General features: G+C 34.3%; 2 protein-coding genes and 1 long non-coding RNA gene across 3 annotated transcripts; 1 reads left to right on the plus strand and 2 right to left on the minus strand.

Moving 5' to 3' along the window:
- Positions 1-3,106: 3,106 nt before the first annotated feature.
- On the minus strand, positions 3,107-9,399 carry LOC146734364 (uncharacterized). The gene is made up of 3 exons (XM_085507778.1): positions 9,320-9,399; positions 8,939-9,046; positions 3,107-6,609 (listed from the first exon to the last, which is right to left on the minus strand). The coding sequence occupies exons 1-3, from the start codon at positions 9,363-9,365 to the stop codon at positions 6,401-6,403; spliced, it is 363 nt and encodes a 120-aa protein (XP_085363904.1). The 5' UTR covers positions 9,366-9,399; the 3' UTR covers positions 3,107-6,400.
- On the plus strand, positions 6,598-9,255 carry LOC146734365 (uncharacterized). The gene is made up of 2 exons (XR_014931581.1): positions 6,598-6,659; positions 8,975-9,255. It is a non-coding gene; the product is annotated as an uncharacterized LOC146734365 (long non-coding RNA).
- Positions 9,400-9,762: 363 nt separating the features above from the next.
- Positions 9,763-17,523, minus strand: LOC146734366 (uncharacterized). The gene is made up of 8 exons (XM_085508215.1): positions 17,313-17,523; positions 16,940-16,990; positions 16,421-16,569; positions 15,635-15,706; positions 14,300-14,395; positions 12,329-12,417; positions 11,200-11,295; positions 9,763-9,807 (listed from the first exon to the last, which is right to left on the minus strand). Exons 1-5 carry the CDS (start codon positions 17,521-17,523, stop codon positions 14,309-14,311), a joined length of 570 nt encoding a protein of 189 aa, XP_085364341.1. The 3' UTR covers positions 9,763-9,807; positions 11,200-11,295; positions 12,329-12,417; positions 14,300-14,308.
- Positions 17,524-17,663: the final 140 nt, after the last annotated feature.

Genomic DNA, 17,663 nt, shown 5'->3' on the forward strand with positions numbered 1-17,663 from the left:
GCTGGATGATGCGAAAACGGCATGATTTTTTTTAAATAAAAAAATTAGTTGTTTTTAAAAAATAAACTGGTCATCTGAAGAATAATTTAACATTGTTCACAGTGATAACAGCTCATTCTCGAAAGGAAGCTTACCCGCTCACGCTAGTCACGATAAAAATCATACACGTGTACTCTTGAATAGACAGACGTCAATGACTACGGTAAAACTTAGACTCTATTTTAGCCGGCAGGATTGATTGAAATGTCCGAAAAATGACGCCAAAATACACCTTAAAAGTCCCATTTTATTTTCTTAAATCCCATTATATTTTTTAATCCAAGGGCGAATTTACGGCAGAATTTGGTCCCTCAAATCACCGGTACGGTGCTCAAATAAGGGACACGTGAGCTTTGATTCTAACCGGATACATTGCACTGGGTCGGGGAGATCGTTTGCTAAACTTCCATGTATCTTTTGTCCAATGGGTACCTGTACTTCGAACATTCGCAAGTTTTCCTAGGTAGTGCGAGACAGCTTTGTCTTTTGACCTATTAGTTTTGTGCTGACCTCTTCTCCGCGTCTTGATGTTTTGTTTTGCTTGTCATAATACTCACTGATTGATGACTTTGTTTAGATTTTGAGTTACAACTCGGCCACGACCTTTGCTTTTACCGTGAAACATGAGGAAGTTTACGTCAATTGACGGACATTGCATTTTTTAAAAACTAATGAAGCACACTGTCTATCATCCCCATTTTTTTTTGCTGATTTCTATTCTGAAAAATTCGACCGTCCGAAAATGCACCTTAATTTTGACTCTAAAAACACGTCACATTTCTAACACAAATTATTTAAAACCAGTCGAAATTTTGGAGTTTTTACGGTACTTTAGATATCAGTGTGAAAGATTAAAATTGGTTAATTATGCAAATTAGGTAATTAATATGTACAGATTTTAACCCACAATTATTCAGGTCTGTCTATTGTCCTACAGCATCCATGTACATTCATTGATATGTGATGTATAGTACCTGAGATATCAGTGTGAAAGTTGGTTAATTATGCAAATTAGGTGATTAATATGCACAAATATTTACCGGAAACTAATTGGGTCTGCATAATTCTAGATTCATTGAAATATGATGATTAGTACTTTAGATATCAGTAGAAAAGCTGAAAATTAATTATGCAAATTAGGTAATTAATATGCACAATTATTTACCCTAAAACTAATCAGGTCTCTGCATAGTCCTAAAGGATCTATGTACCAAGTTTCATTGAAATGCGATGATTAGTACTTGAGATACCCGTGGAAAAGCTGAAAATTAACTAATTATGCAAATTAGGTGATTAATATGCACAAATATTTATCGAAAACAATCAATCTCTGCATAGTCCTTGAGTATGTAAGTACCAAGTTTCATTGAAATGTAATGCTAACTACTTATATCAAATGCTGAAAATTAATTAATTATGCAAATTAGGTAATTAATATGTACTGATATTACCATAAAAACTATCAGGTCTGTGCAGTGTCGTATGACATCTATGTACCAAGTTTCATTGAAATGTGATGATTAGTACTTGAGATATCAGTGGAAAAACCGAAAATTGACTAATCATTATGCAAATTAGGTAATTAGTATCCACGGATTATTACCAAAAACTAATCAAAACCTAGCATTAGTTCAGAGCATCTATGTACCAAGTTTCATCAAAATCCAATGAGTGGTTGTTCAGATATCAGTGGAACAGTCATGGAACCACTAAAAAATAGCTAATTATCATGCAAATTAGGTAATTAATATGCACGGATTTTTACCAAAAATTAATCAAATCTGCGCATATGTTCAGAGCATCTATGTACCAAGTTTCATCAAAATCCAATGAGTGGTTCTTTAGATATCAGTGGAACAGTCATAGAACAGCTAAAAATTAGCTAATTATCATGCAAATTAGGTAATTAACGAGCATGGATTTTTACCAAAACCTAATCAAATCTGCGCATTGGCCCAGAGCATCTATGCACCAAGTTTCATCAAAAACCGATGTATGGTTCTTGAGATAGCAGTGGAACAGTCGGACACACATACACACATACACACACACATACACACATACTCGCATTACTATATGCTCAGAGGACTCGGTTTCTAGACCAGTCTCCGAGGACGTCACTTTCTAGTGGGTTTACAGGCTTGATATTTAATTACATAATATAATATTATTGTAGGTATACATGGGTTAGTAGAGTTTAGCAATCAGACCATTTCTTCAAGGACCTGCGTTTGACTATCATACTGAGGACCTCCTTTCTGAGGACGCGATTTTTTTTCAGAGGACGTGGAAAATCTCGGGGGTGTCACTCCCACATGTGCAAAGTGTCACTTCACATGTCCTCGAACTGATATGAACAATAGCATAGCATTCACACATATAAGTGCAATTCACAAATGGCAGTTTAATTGTTATAGAGAATTGAAACTCGTACACTCAGTTACCAGCAAATGCGAGGCATGTCTTCTCTGTAACAAAAATCAGATCGAAAAAATGAAAAACAATTTGTGATGCCTTGCCCTGTCTATGCCCAGCACAAAAACATTCCATTTATGTATACAAAATATTCACAAATTTGCTTGAGCAATAAATCTCTGTGAATACCTTTAGTTTAATTTTTGTAAATCTGTTTTGAATTTAGACAGCAACACTTCCTAAATTTTTAATTTTTTTTTCTTTGTCATGTCACTTTTCATCTATCCATTCCAATGGATGTTAAGTAATTAAATGTATAAATAAAAATAGGTGTGGATATTTTTGTATATACAACATCGTTCAATAACTTAGTGGTGCTGAAAATTGGGTAGGGAAGGTAGCTGCTCCCCTCTCGTTCTGCACAATTTTATTAGGGAAGCAAGCATTTCTTTTTAACATTTTTTGTACATAATGGCAATGTACATCTCCAGTAGGGGACAACACTGATAGTTGCATAAACTGCAACTGTAATTCAGAGCAATGAACTCGTATCAGTATTTATCTAGCATTGTTTCCAAATTTTGAATTCGCTAAAATGGAATGGGGTTGGAATCTGGTTGATACAACTTTCACACAGAATATCATCACGCTATTTTCTAATAACCAACTTTATTTGCAATAGTTTGAAGGAATACATATTCCTTTCTTACATTATGAGAAATGAGCAGAGATCAAAGTGTACTTGTTAATAGTATAGGCAGGAAGTTTTCCATAGTTGTGTTTTTTCTCAGCCACATGTGGCATTATGTATAGAAAATTTGTAAATATTTTTAGTATATTTTTTCGTTTCTGTTGGAATGCAATATCAAACAAAATGTTTATTCTTATTTTGAAACTTCCAGCATGAAAAGGTGGTAATTTTCCATCCCAAATTTAGGTGAGATAGAGCATACGGTACTCCAAAATTTAAACAAGACCATGTTGTGGATGACCACAGATAACTATGGTAGTGGAAGGAATAAACCTGTTTGGAACTCAAGTACACCTAAGATCAAATGCACAAAATGATCATTGTAAATGATCTAAATGCTTATGCCCATAAACTTAAAGGGTGGTGGTCGGCGCAGCGGGTGTTTGAATTACACGTAAACAATGTATTTCACACGCATTGTGTGCATCGGTACAAGTCCATTATCAACCAGGCCATGGCGCAACGACCACCTTGCTTTAGGATTTATTTAATGAAAAACAAAATATATGGAGGTAGAAATACATGAAAATATTAATTAATCATAACAAAGAACACAGGAACTCCATTAATGGAACCATGAATTCAGTCACTTATTTCAGATTGAGCTCAATTCAATAACATTTACATTTCTAGAATCCAATTATGTTTTTATAATTCATCCTAAGTAACAAATGATGTACACAGAATATCTCAAACTTGCTATTGGCTTTTGGAGCAAAGCATGATTTTGATTGACATGATTACCATAAGACCAATCAGTGTAACATGTTTTTTAGAATGTAGGACAAGTGCACATGTAGAATACTACTGAGTAGCAGAGATAGGTTTGTTTCACCTGATCACACATTCAGTTCAGTATAAAGACATAAATTTTTTGTGACCACTGTAGTTAAAATGACAATAGCTGCAACTATCGATATTTTCATTTTAATAAAACATTTCCTGCAGACACTGAAAGCATAGCATAAACGGACATTGTACATTAAATCATTGTCAGTGAAATAAGGGGGGGGGCACGGTTGCGTTATGGTCTCCATCTATTGAATTCCAGTTTTAATGAAAAATTACAGTATAACTTACTGAAGGCCCTGGGTCAAATACGTTCCCAGCTTGAAAGGCTGACCGATCTCCACGCAATTATGTCTAAAACAGTATTTTGGTAATCTTTATGTAGGTATATTTAAACAAAAACTTTCAAAATCTATTGTCGCTTTAAGAACCTGTCACTGTTTCTATATTAATGAAATTAATGAAGGTATGACCCAACTGCAAAGGTTACAACAACTTGCATAGATTTGACCACAATATCTGACAGTGTGAGATTCATTGCAATAACAATGAAGTGGCCTTAAGGTATAGATGCATGTTCGTGGGCACTTTGAGTGAATTATTTTTTTTTTTGCTTTTTCTTACCCAGACAGTCTTGGCTAGATAATGTTAAAATTTTGGAGCATTGTCAATGCTGAAACACTCAAAAAAACGATTTTAAAATAGAGGGAACCGAGGCATGTGATTAAATGTCCCGAAGTTTGTTTACGTTGCTTACAGTTGTAAATGATAAGTAAACAGTTTCACCCTTATCTCGCAACATGTCAACAACTTCTAGCCTGGCATATTGTTATATTACTAAATATTTTTGTTTTCACACATTTTTTTTCTCCCAAGGTATTTTAAAACTGAAGTATACAAAGTAAACATTTTTCGTTTTGCTGTAGAGATCACCCTGCTGATAGCATTGCAATGCAATGGATAAACACCATTGCTGTGCTGTATCGATAACTTTTCAATGGCATGCTCGTAAAATGCTCGGTTAATTAAAAATAAAAATATACCCTGGAAATTACAGAAAAATTGCCAACAAGATTCTGTTTTTAAGCACCACGGAAAAATGAAGCACTCTGTGATGCCATCTTGGTTACCTCAATCAGAAACCCCCTTGTCAGCTAGCATGCACCTGTAGCGATGTCGAAAAGTACGTTGTATGTATGCTCTGCAACCTCTGGTACTAAGGCACTCTATAAATCAGGTACTTCCAGAGGTCAGGGTTCGTTTAATTTTTATCGACCCATCTCATCTTTAGTTGAATGAAACCTGTCTCGATTTACAATATTTTCCCTCCCATTTAGATTTTTTCTCACAGGCAGTTGACCAATTGAGTAGTAAAAACTGCAAATAGCCGTTGTGTAGCAAAATATTACGGCCCATTTCAAACTGGTCGTCTAACTTTGCATGGTCCATTTCACTGGAGATCACGAAAAACTGAGTCATACAATGTATTTTTTTTAAGGTTTGAGGGAAAGTAAATTTAGACTCAATCCGCAATGTTTATATAACTGTATGAATATCTCATCAGCTTTACGTGATCCATTGTGCCCCTCCCTCAGTGGAAATGATAACACGACACCGTGACAGTTTTCGCGCAAGGTGTTGACTCTGCAGACAATTTTACGTCCGTTTCGCTTGAATTGTAAATATTTTTATTTTATTTTTTATCTGACGATTGAACATCAGCAAGCATCGATGTATGATGGATTTTGGCATGTCGTTGTGATGCAATAGCCATTTTTGTAGACGATTAACGTCACTTTCATAAAACAGGCATTATCTCCGTTCGTGTTTTCTGGTTAGTCACAGAGATTGGAAATTAATTAGCTTCCACAGTTTTTGTCAGTTTGTCTTGAAATTCTCACACTATTTTGACAACAACCTATTATTGTTTTGAAAAAAGTTAAATATAGTGCATAATATGGAGATCCCGTCATTACTTTTTTCACCATGTTTCTTTTTGATTATTTATGTATGTAGCCTTGCCTAATCTTGCTAAACATTCAAAAAAGAGAATGTTTGTACCTGTTTTCTATAATTTAAAATCGTCTTTTGAGTATGTTCCACTATTCACAATACTGCGAAATTTTAACAATCTATAGCCAAGACTTTGGATAAAAAAAAGCAAAAAAAAAACAAAATTCACTCCCAAGTGCCCAAGAACCTGTATCTATACCTTAAATCATAATCCTGCTGGAACGAATCCCTTTCTATAAAAAGAGTTTAATACTACCATGGCCGAGCACCTGATGAGGTGAGATGTAGAATCAGGTGTGGTAGCAAATATGAACTGGCGGCTCTTTAGCAGTTCTTTACAGTTTGATGTATACCACATTATTATATAACATCTGGCAGCAAAAATAACAGAATTCATTTATCCTTCCGTCTCTTATGTACCGTAATCAAATTACGAACACAATCTTTTACATTTTTCCAGGACCTATGGCACAAAACTGGATTCTGTTGTAAACAACTACTGCAAGCAGCCTTTCCAGGCACGTGTAGAAGTCTAATATCTTGCGAAAAATAATTTTTAACAGCCATCTTTTCTTCAACACTCCATATCTTATATTCTGCACCTAACACAAAAAGAAAATATCAAGTAAATCTACTGTTACAAAGTAACAAGGTAAATAGACAGCCGCAAATCAAAATCTGTTGCTGCAAAATTGTTTAGATTTTCAAAAAGAAGTTGTTTGAAATAATAGTTGAAAAATTGCCATCACTCAAAATCAAAACAAGGTGTATATAAGTAATATCCTATGAGTAATTTCAAATTAAATGACATTTTCTTATGTTGATTTTTTATGGTTTTGTAAATGACCACCAGTCAGTCAAACATAACATTATTGATCCCTGTACCATGGATTTGATTACAATGTAGTTTTCGAAAACGAATAAAGGAGAAACTATTTAAGAAGAGAAATTGCAAGCATCCTCGTTAGCTCTCTACGTTAAAGCACGCTCGGTTGAAGCATTTCATCTAGTAGGCATGCTTTTAGATTCCACGACTGATGCCGCTGTCATGTCCCTAATCGTGTCAATGAACTAAGGTTAACCCGGGGTGATTCATCCAAGCAGATGCTGCTATGTTTACAGAGTGTGAGTACAGAAAAATGAATAGTAGTACTACACTTATTTGTGAAACAAGATTGTTGTCAGGTGTCTTTTTTTAGTCCCCGTTCGAACGAAGTCCGAAAACGGGGACTATCATTTTGGGTTAGTTCCATCCGTCCGTCCGTCCGTCCATCCGTATGTATGTACGTCCGGAGCTATATCTCAAACACCAATTGACTGATTTCATTCAAACTTTACATGAAGACATAATATCTTACATATACGCGTCAAGTTACTTTATTATCGGAGCAAAAATGGCCGACTTGTGGCCATTTTGGATGTAAAATTTGCTATTTCTGATACCTAAACGTGTCTGCAGCAGTTTCTCGGAGATGACTGGGCCGATTTGGATCAAAGTTGGTATGATGATCATACATATTGGTTTGTAGTTGCACGTCATTTTTTTATCGTGATTCGAACAAATATGGCGGCCATCTTGTTTTTCATGGTACCCATGCTACTTTATCTTGAATGCAATGAATGTCTCTGTTTAAAGTTTGTACAAAGATAGTATACCAAGAGATACATCTGCACCAGCATGGTTTTTGTGATTCAATTCAATATGGCTGGCCGATGCCCAATTTTAATGTAAAAGCACTAAATCGTCATTTTCACATGTCCAAGGCTGTTTCTCAAAGATGACTGGGTCGATTTGGATTATGATGATCATACACATTTGGTTATATGTGCACGTCATACTTTTTTCGTGATTCAAACAAATATGGCGGCCATTTTGTTTTTCATGGTACCCATGCCTACTTTCCTATGAATGCAATGAATATTTCTGTTTAAATTTTGTACAAAAACAGTATACCAATAGATACATCAACACGAACATTATTTTTGTAATTTGATTCAATATGATTGTCCAATTCTCATGTAAAAGCAATAAATCATATTTTTTTTACAAATCATCTCCTATTAATGGTTTCAATCTAATCTCAATGACTTCATCAGCATCAAATTGATATGTCAAATCACAAAATTTTGGACGGGGACTGTGTCTTTAACAATGACTTGTTATTTATACAGCAAGATTAAAATCACTGTTTGTAGGATGGCTAACACCCACTAGCTTTCCAGCCATGTTCACTCACTCGCTACGCATTCGTTTGGCTTGAAGTATTCATCAAATCATGGGCCTCTCGTAGCATTTGAAAATAGCTATTACAGGACTGTAGCCAATAAAATCCACCTCAATGGTTTGAAAACACTTGCTGGATTGGGTAACAATACGACAACGTACATGTACCCATGGTACACACTCCTACGCACAGTCAATTCCGTCAGTCCATAGGCGGCGGTCTAGCATAGCATAGTGCAAGGTCGTGACGGACACCAAAAGTACTAGTCACTGTGTGCCGTTCACTCGGGCGACCACTACAATGCTACTCCACACCACACTGTAAATTATTTAATTACAAGAATATTTGATGGATAAAAACTAGTTTCTTTCTTAGTTTGCCATATGAGATTGTGAATACAATTTTCAGAAAGACATTTTAAATTGTTCAGATTCACAGGCCAGTGACTGCGAAATAGTTCTGTTCACTGTGGATTTTTCTCGAAATTTTCCATTTTTTAGTGGCAGCAAATCCACTGATATTGAAAATGCTTCAAAAAATAACAATAATAAATTCTTTGTCAACTCATAATGGAGTAAGCTTTCGTCCATTATGGGTTGGCGGGTCGTTCATTATTGTTTAAATAGACATCATAAAGTCATAGTCTATGAGGTGCAATACACATTGAAATTTTGGCAGCTAAAGACATACTGAAACAGTTCCATACCTTGAGGCATCTGTCTGCTTTTTTTCTTTACACTAGATGAAGTCTGAGTGAAAGAAACATCACTTTTGCCAGATGCCCTTCTTTTAGGATAAGCAAGCTCATGCTGAACTAAAAGGAAGAATCAAGTAAAATGTAAATGAAAAAGAAAGAAGAAAAATGAATCCTGCAATTCATATATGTTAGTTATAAATTGAAATTCTGCCAGCTTCATGCATGCTGAACAATTTGAGCCAGAACGAATCAACACCCCATCATTGTAAGGATAGTAATATCTCCAGAAAGTGTATATATGAAGGGACTGCACATAATGATAAAAACGTATGTTACTTGATACAAAGCATGTTTCCAACTTACCAATCTGTCAAAATGTGGCACACTTACCTGGATGTGCTTGTTTAGCTTTCTTCAGTCTGAAGCAATGGTTCATTTGTGTTTGAGTTTTGCTCTTTAACACCTGCAAGAACAGCCAGCCATTTAATTCATGAAAGTCAATTATAAAAATTTGAAAACAGTGTATTTAAAAAAAAAAACAATATTGGCATACGATATGAACCCAAATGACACTAAATTACACATTATGATTTTAAAAGTTGTTTGCATTTCTGATTTTAATTACTTTCAAAATCACATATGAACTCAAGAAAAGTATATACTTAAAATTAAAAGGAAGAAATTCTGAATGTGGGTAACAAACATGAAAGCCAATACTATAAAGTTTAACACAAGAAAATCCAGTTATTTTTTCAAGAGAGAATGTCTTATTTACCTGATTCTGAGAGCCAACATACGATATCTTCTCTGAGTTCAAAAACTTTGTCCATTCCATGCAATAATTGTGTGTATTTTTCTTTTGCTAAATACTCTGCAAACTTAAAAATTGATATACATGTAAATCATAGAACATGTATAAATAACTACATGCCCACATTATTTTTCATCCGCCAAAAAGGCTTTGACAAAATAAAAATTACAAATAGGCAAAGCAATGCAATTATTATTACTGGCAACAGAAAAATGATCATAGACATCAGAAAGTGAAAAACCTCACAAGATGAAACTAGACAGCAGTCAAAGAAATATGAAATGTCTATTTCCCTCATGCATGAGCCATTTATTTCAGCTCAAAACTTGTTTACCAAAATGTGTTAATGCATGTTAACTTGATGTTAGCTTTGCATTAGTGTAACATAATGTTAGCATATTCAGGGTTGTAAAGTTGATTCTTATTCAAAGTTTTTAAATATAATTAAAATAGTGTTTGAATCAAAAATATAATACATTTGAAAAGGTAAAACACAAATACAACTGTGCTCCAGAAAGATAGATATTTTATACTTTGCAGCCACATGTTTTTTCAGTAATCATGTTTGTCAAATAATGTATCTACTATCATCCAATCCTTGATCTGTACTAGACGAGTGGCAATAGAACTGCTTTGATATAATCTATAGATTTAACTTGCGTACAATCAAGTATCCGTAATAAATTGGCCATTCTTATTAATACATTCAAAGACTATTACTACTGTTATTTTTACGAGAAGTATTTTTGACAAGTGGAGATCGTTACTGAATTACCCTATAGAAACTTTATTGACATCGTCGCAATGTTGAATTACGACAATGGACACTATTTAATTTTCGTCCTATATAATGTGATAATAATAAACTATAATTCTCATTTCAAATATGGATTGATTTTGTACAGTCCTTGCGCAGAAAATTCAAAGGGAAGTCATGGACTGATGTTTCAATTCATCTGTAATAAATAATGCATCAAACACAGTAAACCACTGTTGGGTGACAGTGAATGTACCAACAGGGACTGCAAATCTAAATGTTGTCTTGGCGCTGGCATGAGGCCATGGCAAGCAATCAATCAGAGTTGTGAATTTGAATAGTTGTTTTGACAACTTTTTCCTATCCCTGATAAGTAGCATGTAATCTAGTAGTAGTAATCTAGACAACTTATTTTCATTCTGCTATATTTTATGCCCACTGTTTTTATCAACAAATATTTTTGTGAGTATTTCCATACAGTCACAGCCTACTGTTAATACAAAGCTTACATTCAATAATGTAGAGTTAGCAAGGTCATAACATGATTTTAACAAAGCATTAGCACATTAGGTAAGTAAGTATTTAGCTGTACTGTAATATCTATTTATATCTATTAAATTTCAACTGACACACGATGAGGTTTCCTGGCTGTAACACTAATACACATCAAAATATTCAAATGATTCAGGGATATATCCTTACCTTAATGACAAAAACTCCACAAGAGACACTTGCACTGCGTGGTCAATTGTTGATACTTTGTAATTTCCATCTTCTTCTTTGTTAACTGCAAATTTACTAAAAAAAAGTGAAATATTTCAATCAAAAACTGTTAGAAGAGTAAAAGAACAGTGGAGGACAAATTTTTAGCTTTCAGAAGTGACAGTATCCAATCACCATAAACTAAGGTGTTTTCATTGCCATAGTCCTGTTCAAATTATGTTAACCAGTAAGTAGCAGATGAATTTACTAATATGATTGCTGTAAAACAGACACAAAGTAGTAAGTGTATTTGCAGAAGTGAAAAGTTGCTACTTCAGCATTCATTAAAACCATGTACATGTTGATGCCATGCATGTACTAAACAATTTTGAATGGACGGATGAAAACAAAATATTGACCAGCCACGATGTGCATCACCCCCCCCCCCTTAAAAGGTAAAAGTTTGACTGAAATAAGTCCACACATGCCAAAAATGTGGTTCCAGCCATGAAAAATAGTTTGATTTTTAGATGCAAATTAACAACCAAAACTAATGACAGTCCATCTTTGACCACATCTTTATATGTACAATCATGTATGTCATGTACTATCCATGTACAAAAAATGAATTGAATTTCTTTAGGCCTGTTCCAGATGTGTGTCCTGAATACCATCCATCAAAATAAAAGTGGCCACCAGTTGGCTGTATTAGCTCAACAATGGCAGCAAACTTTGACAAAATAAAAATTACAACTCGGCAATGCAATGCAATTGTTATTACTGGTAACAGAAAAATGATCATAGACATCCGTGACACTGAAAAACTTCAGCACTGGTAAAATTTGAATGATGTTGGCCAAACTGCATCCAAAAACTGGCTCCCCAACATACTTGTACACATGTGTGCATAGATGGCCAGGACCTTAAGATTTTCCAAAGCTCATACAGGAATGGAAAAATTTAACTTACACATACATGTACCAAAATTGTACACACAGACCCAAGGCTTGAACATCCAATTTTAAGACCAAAAAATTACCTTATCAAGCCCTACAGACCAGAAACAGATTAGTACCAACAGTTGACTTATGGAAAACAATACATGTACATAATATAGACTAATACTCACTTCCAGTTCTGCTGAATTTGATTCATTTTCTCTTTGCTTTCCCCCAAAGAATTGAGATATAATATTTTGCGCTCCATTTGATTTACTTCCTGTCAAAACAATCATTAAAAAAAAGTGTTTTTATATCAGAAGCTTTATCATTAGAAGTATGTGTGTTTCATTTATTCTATTATTCAAAACAACAGAATATATGAATAAGTATATCTATACAGGCAAGTCACATTCAAGAGTTCAACAGATAAACAAAATCTGTGTCAGATGCGTATAAGATATTAAAACAGAAAATGTGCCCCAATTAAAACAAGTCATAGTTGTATTTTGGTGAATTGACATTTGAGGACTAAAAATTATCTTTTGTCTGTCATTTATTGTGGCATTCAAAAAGACTCAAGAGCACAAAATTTCCATTCGGTCAACAGTCAAAAGTAATCAACATGTATACGCATTCACTGTGACACAAAATCGGGACAGGAACATTGAATGTTGGAATTGTTCACATGATGAAAAAAAAATGACATAGTTATGAGGAACAAGTCATTGAAAATTACACAGTCCCCATTAAATTTTTGAAAGTTCTCTTTATGCTCGTCATATTAAAGTGAAGGTGTTGGTTGTTGCGAGCGTGTCCTTGAAACTTGAGTCCCAAGTGGCAAATACAACAGATAGTTTATTTACATCAAATTCGAACATGTGTTGCGTGACAACCCCTCTGGTTTAAGATATAGCAGAGAAAAACAAAGATCACAAGTGAAAGTAAAACAAATTGAAGTGCACTCTGTTATTGCACTTGCTAAAATTGTTTAAAGTATGTTTAAGAAAATGCATGTCTGAAGATAGGAATGAGGCACTACAATTACAAATTTTGAAATACAACTCTGGACGGACAGACAAACGTACGAACGCACAGACAGTTGGATGCACTGACGAACGGAGGACATATCCTAACATGTATGATCTATGTAAACAAATTTGAATAAAAACTGAGAAAGCATGTCCAAAATATGACATTTTCAAAAAACAAGATGACTGCCAGTTGGCCATTTTGAATTGAAACTCATTGACTCGCTCAAACTGAGTCTACCATACACATAAGTCGTGATGTTGGCATCTTGGAATAATTAGTTCTATTTTGCTATAAATAAGTGGGCATATATTTATGATGTTACTACATACTAAGAACAACATTGTCTTTATTATGACAGGAAATTATACTCATGATATTGCATGTACCATGGGGGATGTGTGGATAAATTCCTACACCATAGAAGCATGTATGCATGTGCATATATCCAATACGATGCATGATGAAAGCTCAAGACCTCACTGAATATAAGCCTCTAAGATTGTGCACTGTTGTCCCAGTTCAAGAAAAAGCTGAATATAAAAACAGTCTGAGTGCATATAAGCAGTATAAACTACCAGTTGTAGTTGTCCTGTGCAGATGAATAGAAATGTTGTAATATCTGTAAGGTAATTTTAGTTTCTAGTGCACAGCAACAGAAATATTTTTCCTAGTTACAGCTACCTGAATTCCTGTATACTGTAACCTGTGCAGTGAGTACTGCCAATATTTAATAATTGCATGTTGCAAAAAACTGTCTATCAAAAAATATATAATGCAAATAGTTATTTTTGCAGTAATAGTTGCCAACAGAACTAAAGTGCATAACAAGAAATGAATGAAACAATTTTTGCACAAAATACCATTTTTCAAACATAAGTGTTCACAAAATCAGAAGGATGTACCAAAAGATAGACAGGTAGAGGTGCTTTGCACGACATAGCCTCCTATCCGTGTTCTACAAATTCAGTAGACAAGTAGGCAAAGATACTGAGAAAACTGCAAAGTGACAGCAAGATTTAATGAGAAAATTGAAATCAGTGCTTTGTTATCTGTATTACTGAATGAAAGATTATTATATAAATTTGTATATACATGAGAATGACTAAGAAAAATTCTTAAATATTTACCACAAGAGTTCAGTGTCCATCTTGTATAATACCACAAATATTTTGTCCACCTTCATACATAGTTCCCATTATCAAGTCATGCTTGGAAAAATCAATCTGTAAGTGTAAATGAAAGTAGACAAGTCATTGTCAATGACACGTCCCCGTTCCGTTCATATTTGAGTGACATATACATTCAAAGCAGATCATGACCGAAATGCACCTGCATATGTACAACACATTGTACTAAATCTGAACAAAATCCATCCATGCATGACTGAGATCCGATTCCGGAATTGTGAAAATACGTGATTTTGATGCATTTTCGGCCTTAAAATAGCCATCATTCAGCTATTGTTAAGCGGATCATGAAACAAATGCACATACATATTTGTGACATGATGTACCATGTGTGTGTGAAGTTTGAACTTGATCAATCCAGACATGTCTTGGATACGGATCCAGAACTGAATTTATTAAAACAAAATGGCCACCAGTCGGCCATTTCGAACTTGATCCGAAAAAAAAATAACGTGCATCAAGGTCCTATTATGTTTAATGTATGTACCAAATTTGAACAAAATCCGTCCATGCATAACTGAGATCCGGGTTCGGAATGGTGAAAATGTGCGATTTCAATGCATTTTCGACCTTAAAGAGGCCGCCATTTGGCTATCGTTAATGAAATCATGAAACAAATGCACATACATATTTGTGACATGATGTACCTTGTGTGTGTGAAGTTTGAACTTGATCAATCCAGACATGTCTCGGATACGGATCCAGAACTGAATTCTTTAAAACAAAATGGCCGCCAGTCGGCCATTTCGAACTTGATCCGAAAAAAAAATAACGTGCATCAAGGTCCTATTATGTTTAATGTATGTACCAAATTTGACTGAAATCTGTCCATGCATAACTGAGATCCGGGTCCGGAATGGTGAAAATGTGCGATTTTGATGCATTTTCAGCCTTATTCGGCTATCGTTAATCGGATCATGAAAAAAATGCATGTGCATATGTCCCATATAATGTGTGATGTATGAGTGAAGTTTGAACTTAATCGGTCCATGCACGTTCGCACACACGGACGCACGCACGGACGCACACAGGGCAAAACATAAGTCCCCGTTTTCGGACTACGTCCGAACGGGGACTAAAAGCAAAAATGAGTGAAGAGTATGCAACTTTGATAATAAAAATAAAAATAAGATCTTTTATACATATGCAGAATAGGCACATGTGAAATTTCTATTTACTCGACATGTATACTGCTAAGAATGAAAACATACATGAACTAGTTTAGACAAAGTTTTATAAAAGGTCACAAAAACTTTTAAAGCTTGATAATCTTACCTTCTTTGGATAAGTGGTTTCACCCCTCAGACAAATGGATGACATTAAATTATGGTCAAAAAATTTGATTCTCTGAGAAAAAAAATATCAAGAATATAGTTATCAAATTGACTTGAACATCATAGCTTTAATGATGCTCAGTTTAAATCACAAAGTTTAACTTAATTTAGAGCTATTAGTGATATAGAATAACAAATATTTCACAACTTGTAGTCTTCAGCTGGAAAAGTGGTAACAAAATTTACCACATACATGTGGAGCCTGGACATGTATAGGATATAAAACTAAACATGAAATTATGAATAAGAACTCAAATGAAAACAAATGGTGTTCAAAATAAAGTTTGAACTCCTCTGCCATCTAATAATTCTTTTAAGAGTGAGGTTATCTTCAGTTGTCCAGAAGAGAAATTGTTGAGCTATGCATAGCAATAATGTACATTAATGTACAAGAGAAGCTTTAACAAACAAACCAATGCCATTAATCCTGAAATTTAGTTTTTCAGATTTTAAATTTGCCAAGACACCTATAGGTTGAACACATCTTTCTGAAAAAAAACCTATATAGTATAATGTCCCCTATTGTATTAACAATTTAAACAAGATTTAATTTAGCTTTTATAATATTATCATTTCTATTTTTTAATTATATTATCTAGCACATGATAACTGTACAGCATGCTATAGTGTACACAAATTATTTCTTATCTAATTACAATGATGTACATGTGACACAGACTCAGTGAAGTAATTAATATAACTTTAAATTAATATAACTTTAAGTTACCTCTCTTTTTTGAGTGGCAGGATAGACAGCAGAATTGACAATATCATCAGAAAGTTCATTCCCATTCTTGAGATTCCTAAAACTGGATTCTAGTATCAAATACGGTTCTATCTTACATACAGTTGAATCTGCTGTTTTCTCAGTAGGTGCTGAAAAAATACCAGGTATAATGAAAGTAATAAAGATTCGGAAATGTACTGATCTGTGACAGTGTGTGCAAACACAGACGCTGTTCATGAAGAATAACGTAATGTAATAGTTTCATAGTTGGATTTTATTTCCCCTTTATAAAAAACAAGCCATGCATGGCACAGTCCCAGTTAGTTATCAAACTTAAGATGTATAATTTTGTTTATAGTAATATAGTTGGAACATAAACATGTCAGAGATATGGATCCAGAAGCTGATGCTTAATTATGATTTTTTTAACACTGAAATGATTGACATTCAGCCACCTTGTTTCTAATCGTCAATCCATCCATAAATTCTTGATTTTCCAGTATTATAACTCTCACATACCTTCAGGAGTCTTGATATCAATCAGCACTGATTCTTCATCATCTGAAACCTCTGAAATAAACACACATATTGATGAAGCATACAATAGTAATGAGAAATTAATTTTTTTTTTGATGTAAGAACATCCATTTTTGTTTAGGCATAAATGTGATTTACGATTTTTAGAATAACATTTAAAAATTTCAAAACTGCAGTTGAAAACCATTTTGCCAACCACAGGAACTGTGGCTTTGGCATAAATACAATTTCGAAATGACTTCATCCAATCAGGAATTACTTTCACGAATATAGGGCGGTAAAAAAGAACATACCATCACCACATTCATTGAAAATATTCTGGCATATATGTACGTTAAAGTAAATCCATACTTACCATTCAAGTCAATCTCTATGTCATCAAGTGATTTGTTCTTGTACTTTTCCACAGATCCTCTTTCACAAGCAAGTAGAATTCTGCTGACTTTAGCGATCTGCAGGGTGTCTTGTGGGATCCTATAAAACTTCCTATGAACTCTGATGTAATGACCCAAAAAAACAGCCAAAATTCCCTGTCCATTGTCTTTCAAGTTGAAAAGTTGAGACATAGTTGCAATTTGTTTTCTCAAGATTGGTTGAGTTGAAACATTCAGGGCAAGTCAAACCACATTTCTGTGCATATTTGTTCAAGCACATGGTAGCACGTATTGGATTCTCAAGCATAGTGAAGAACCAGATGTAGCTCATG

This window comes from Saccoglossus kowalevskii, chromosome 14 (assembly GCF_978046115.1).
Source record: "Saccoglossus kowalevskii chromosome 14, keSacKowa6.1, whole genome shotgun sequence".
Taxonomy (NCBI): domain Eukaryota; kingdom Metazoa; phylum Hemichordata; class Enteropneusta; family Harrimaniidae; genus Saccoglossus; species Saccoglossus kowalevskii.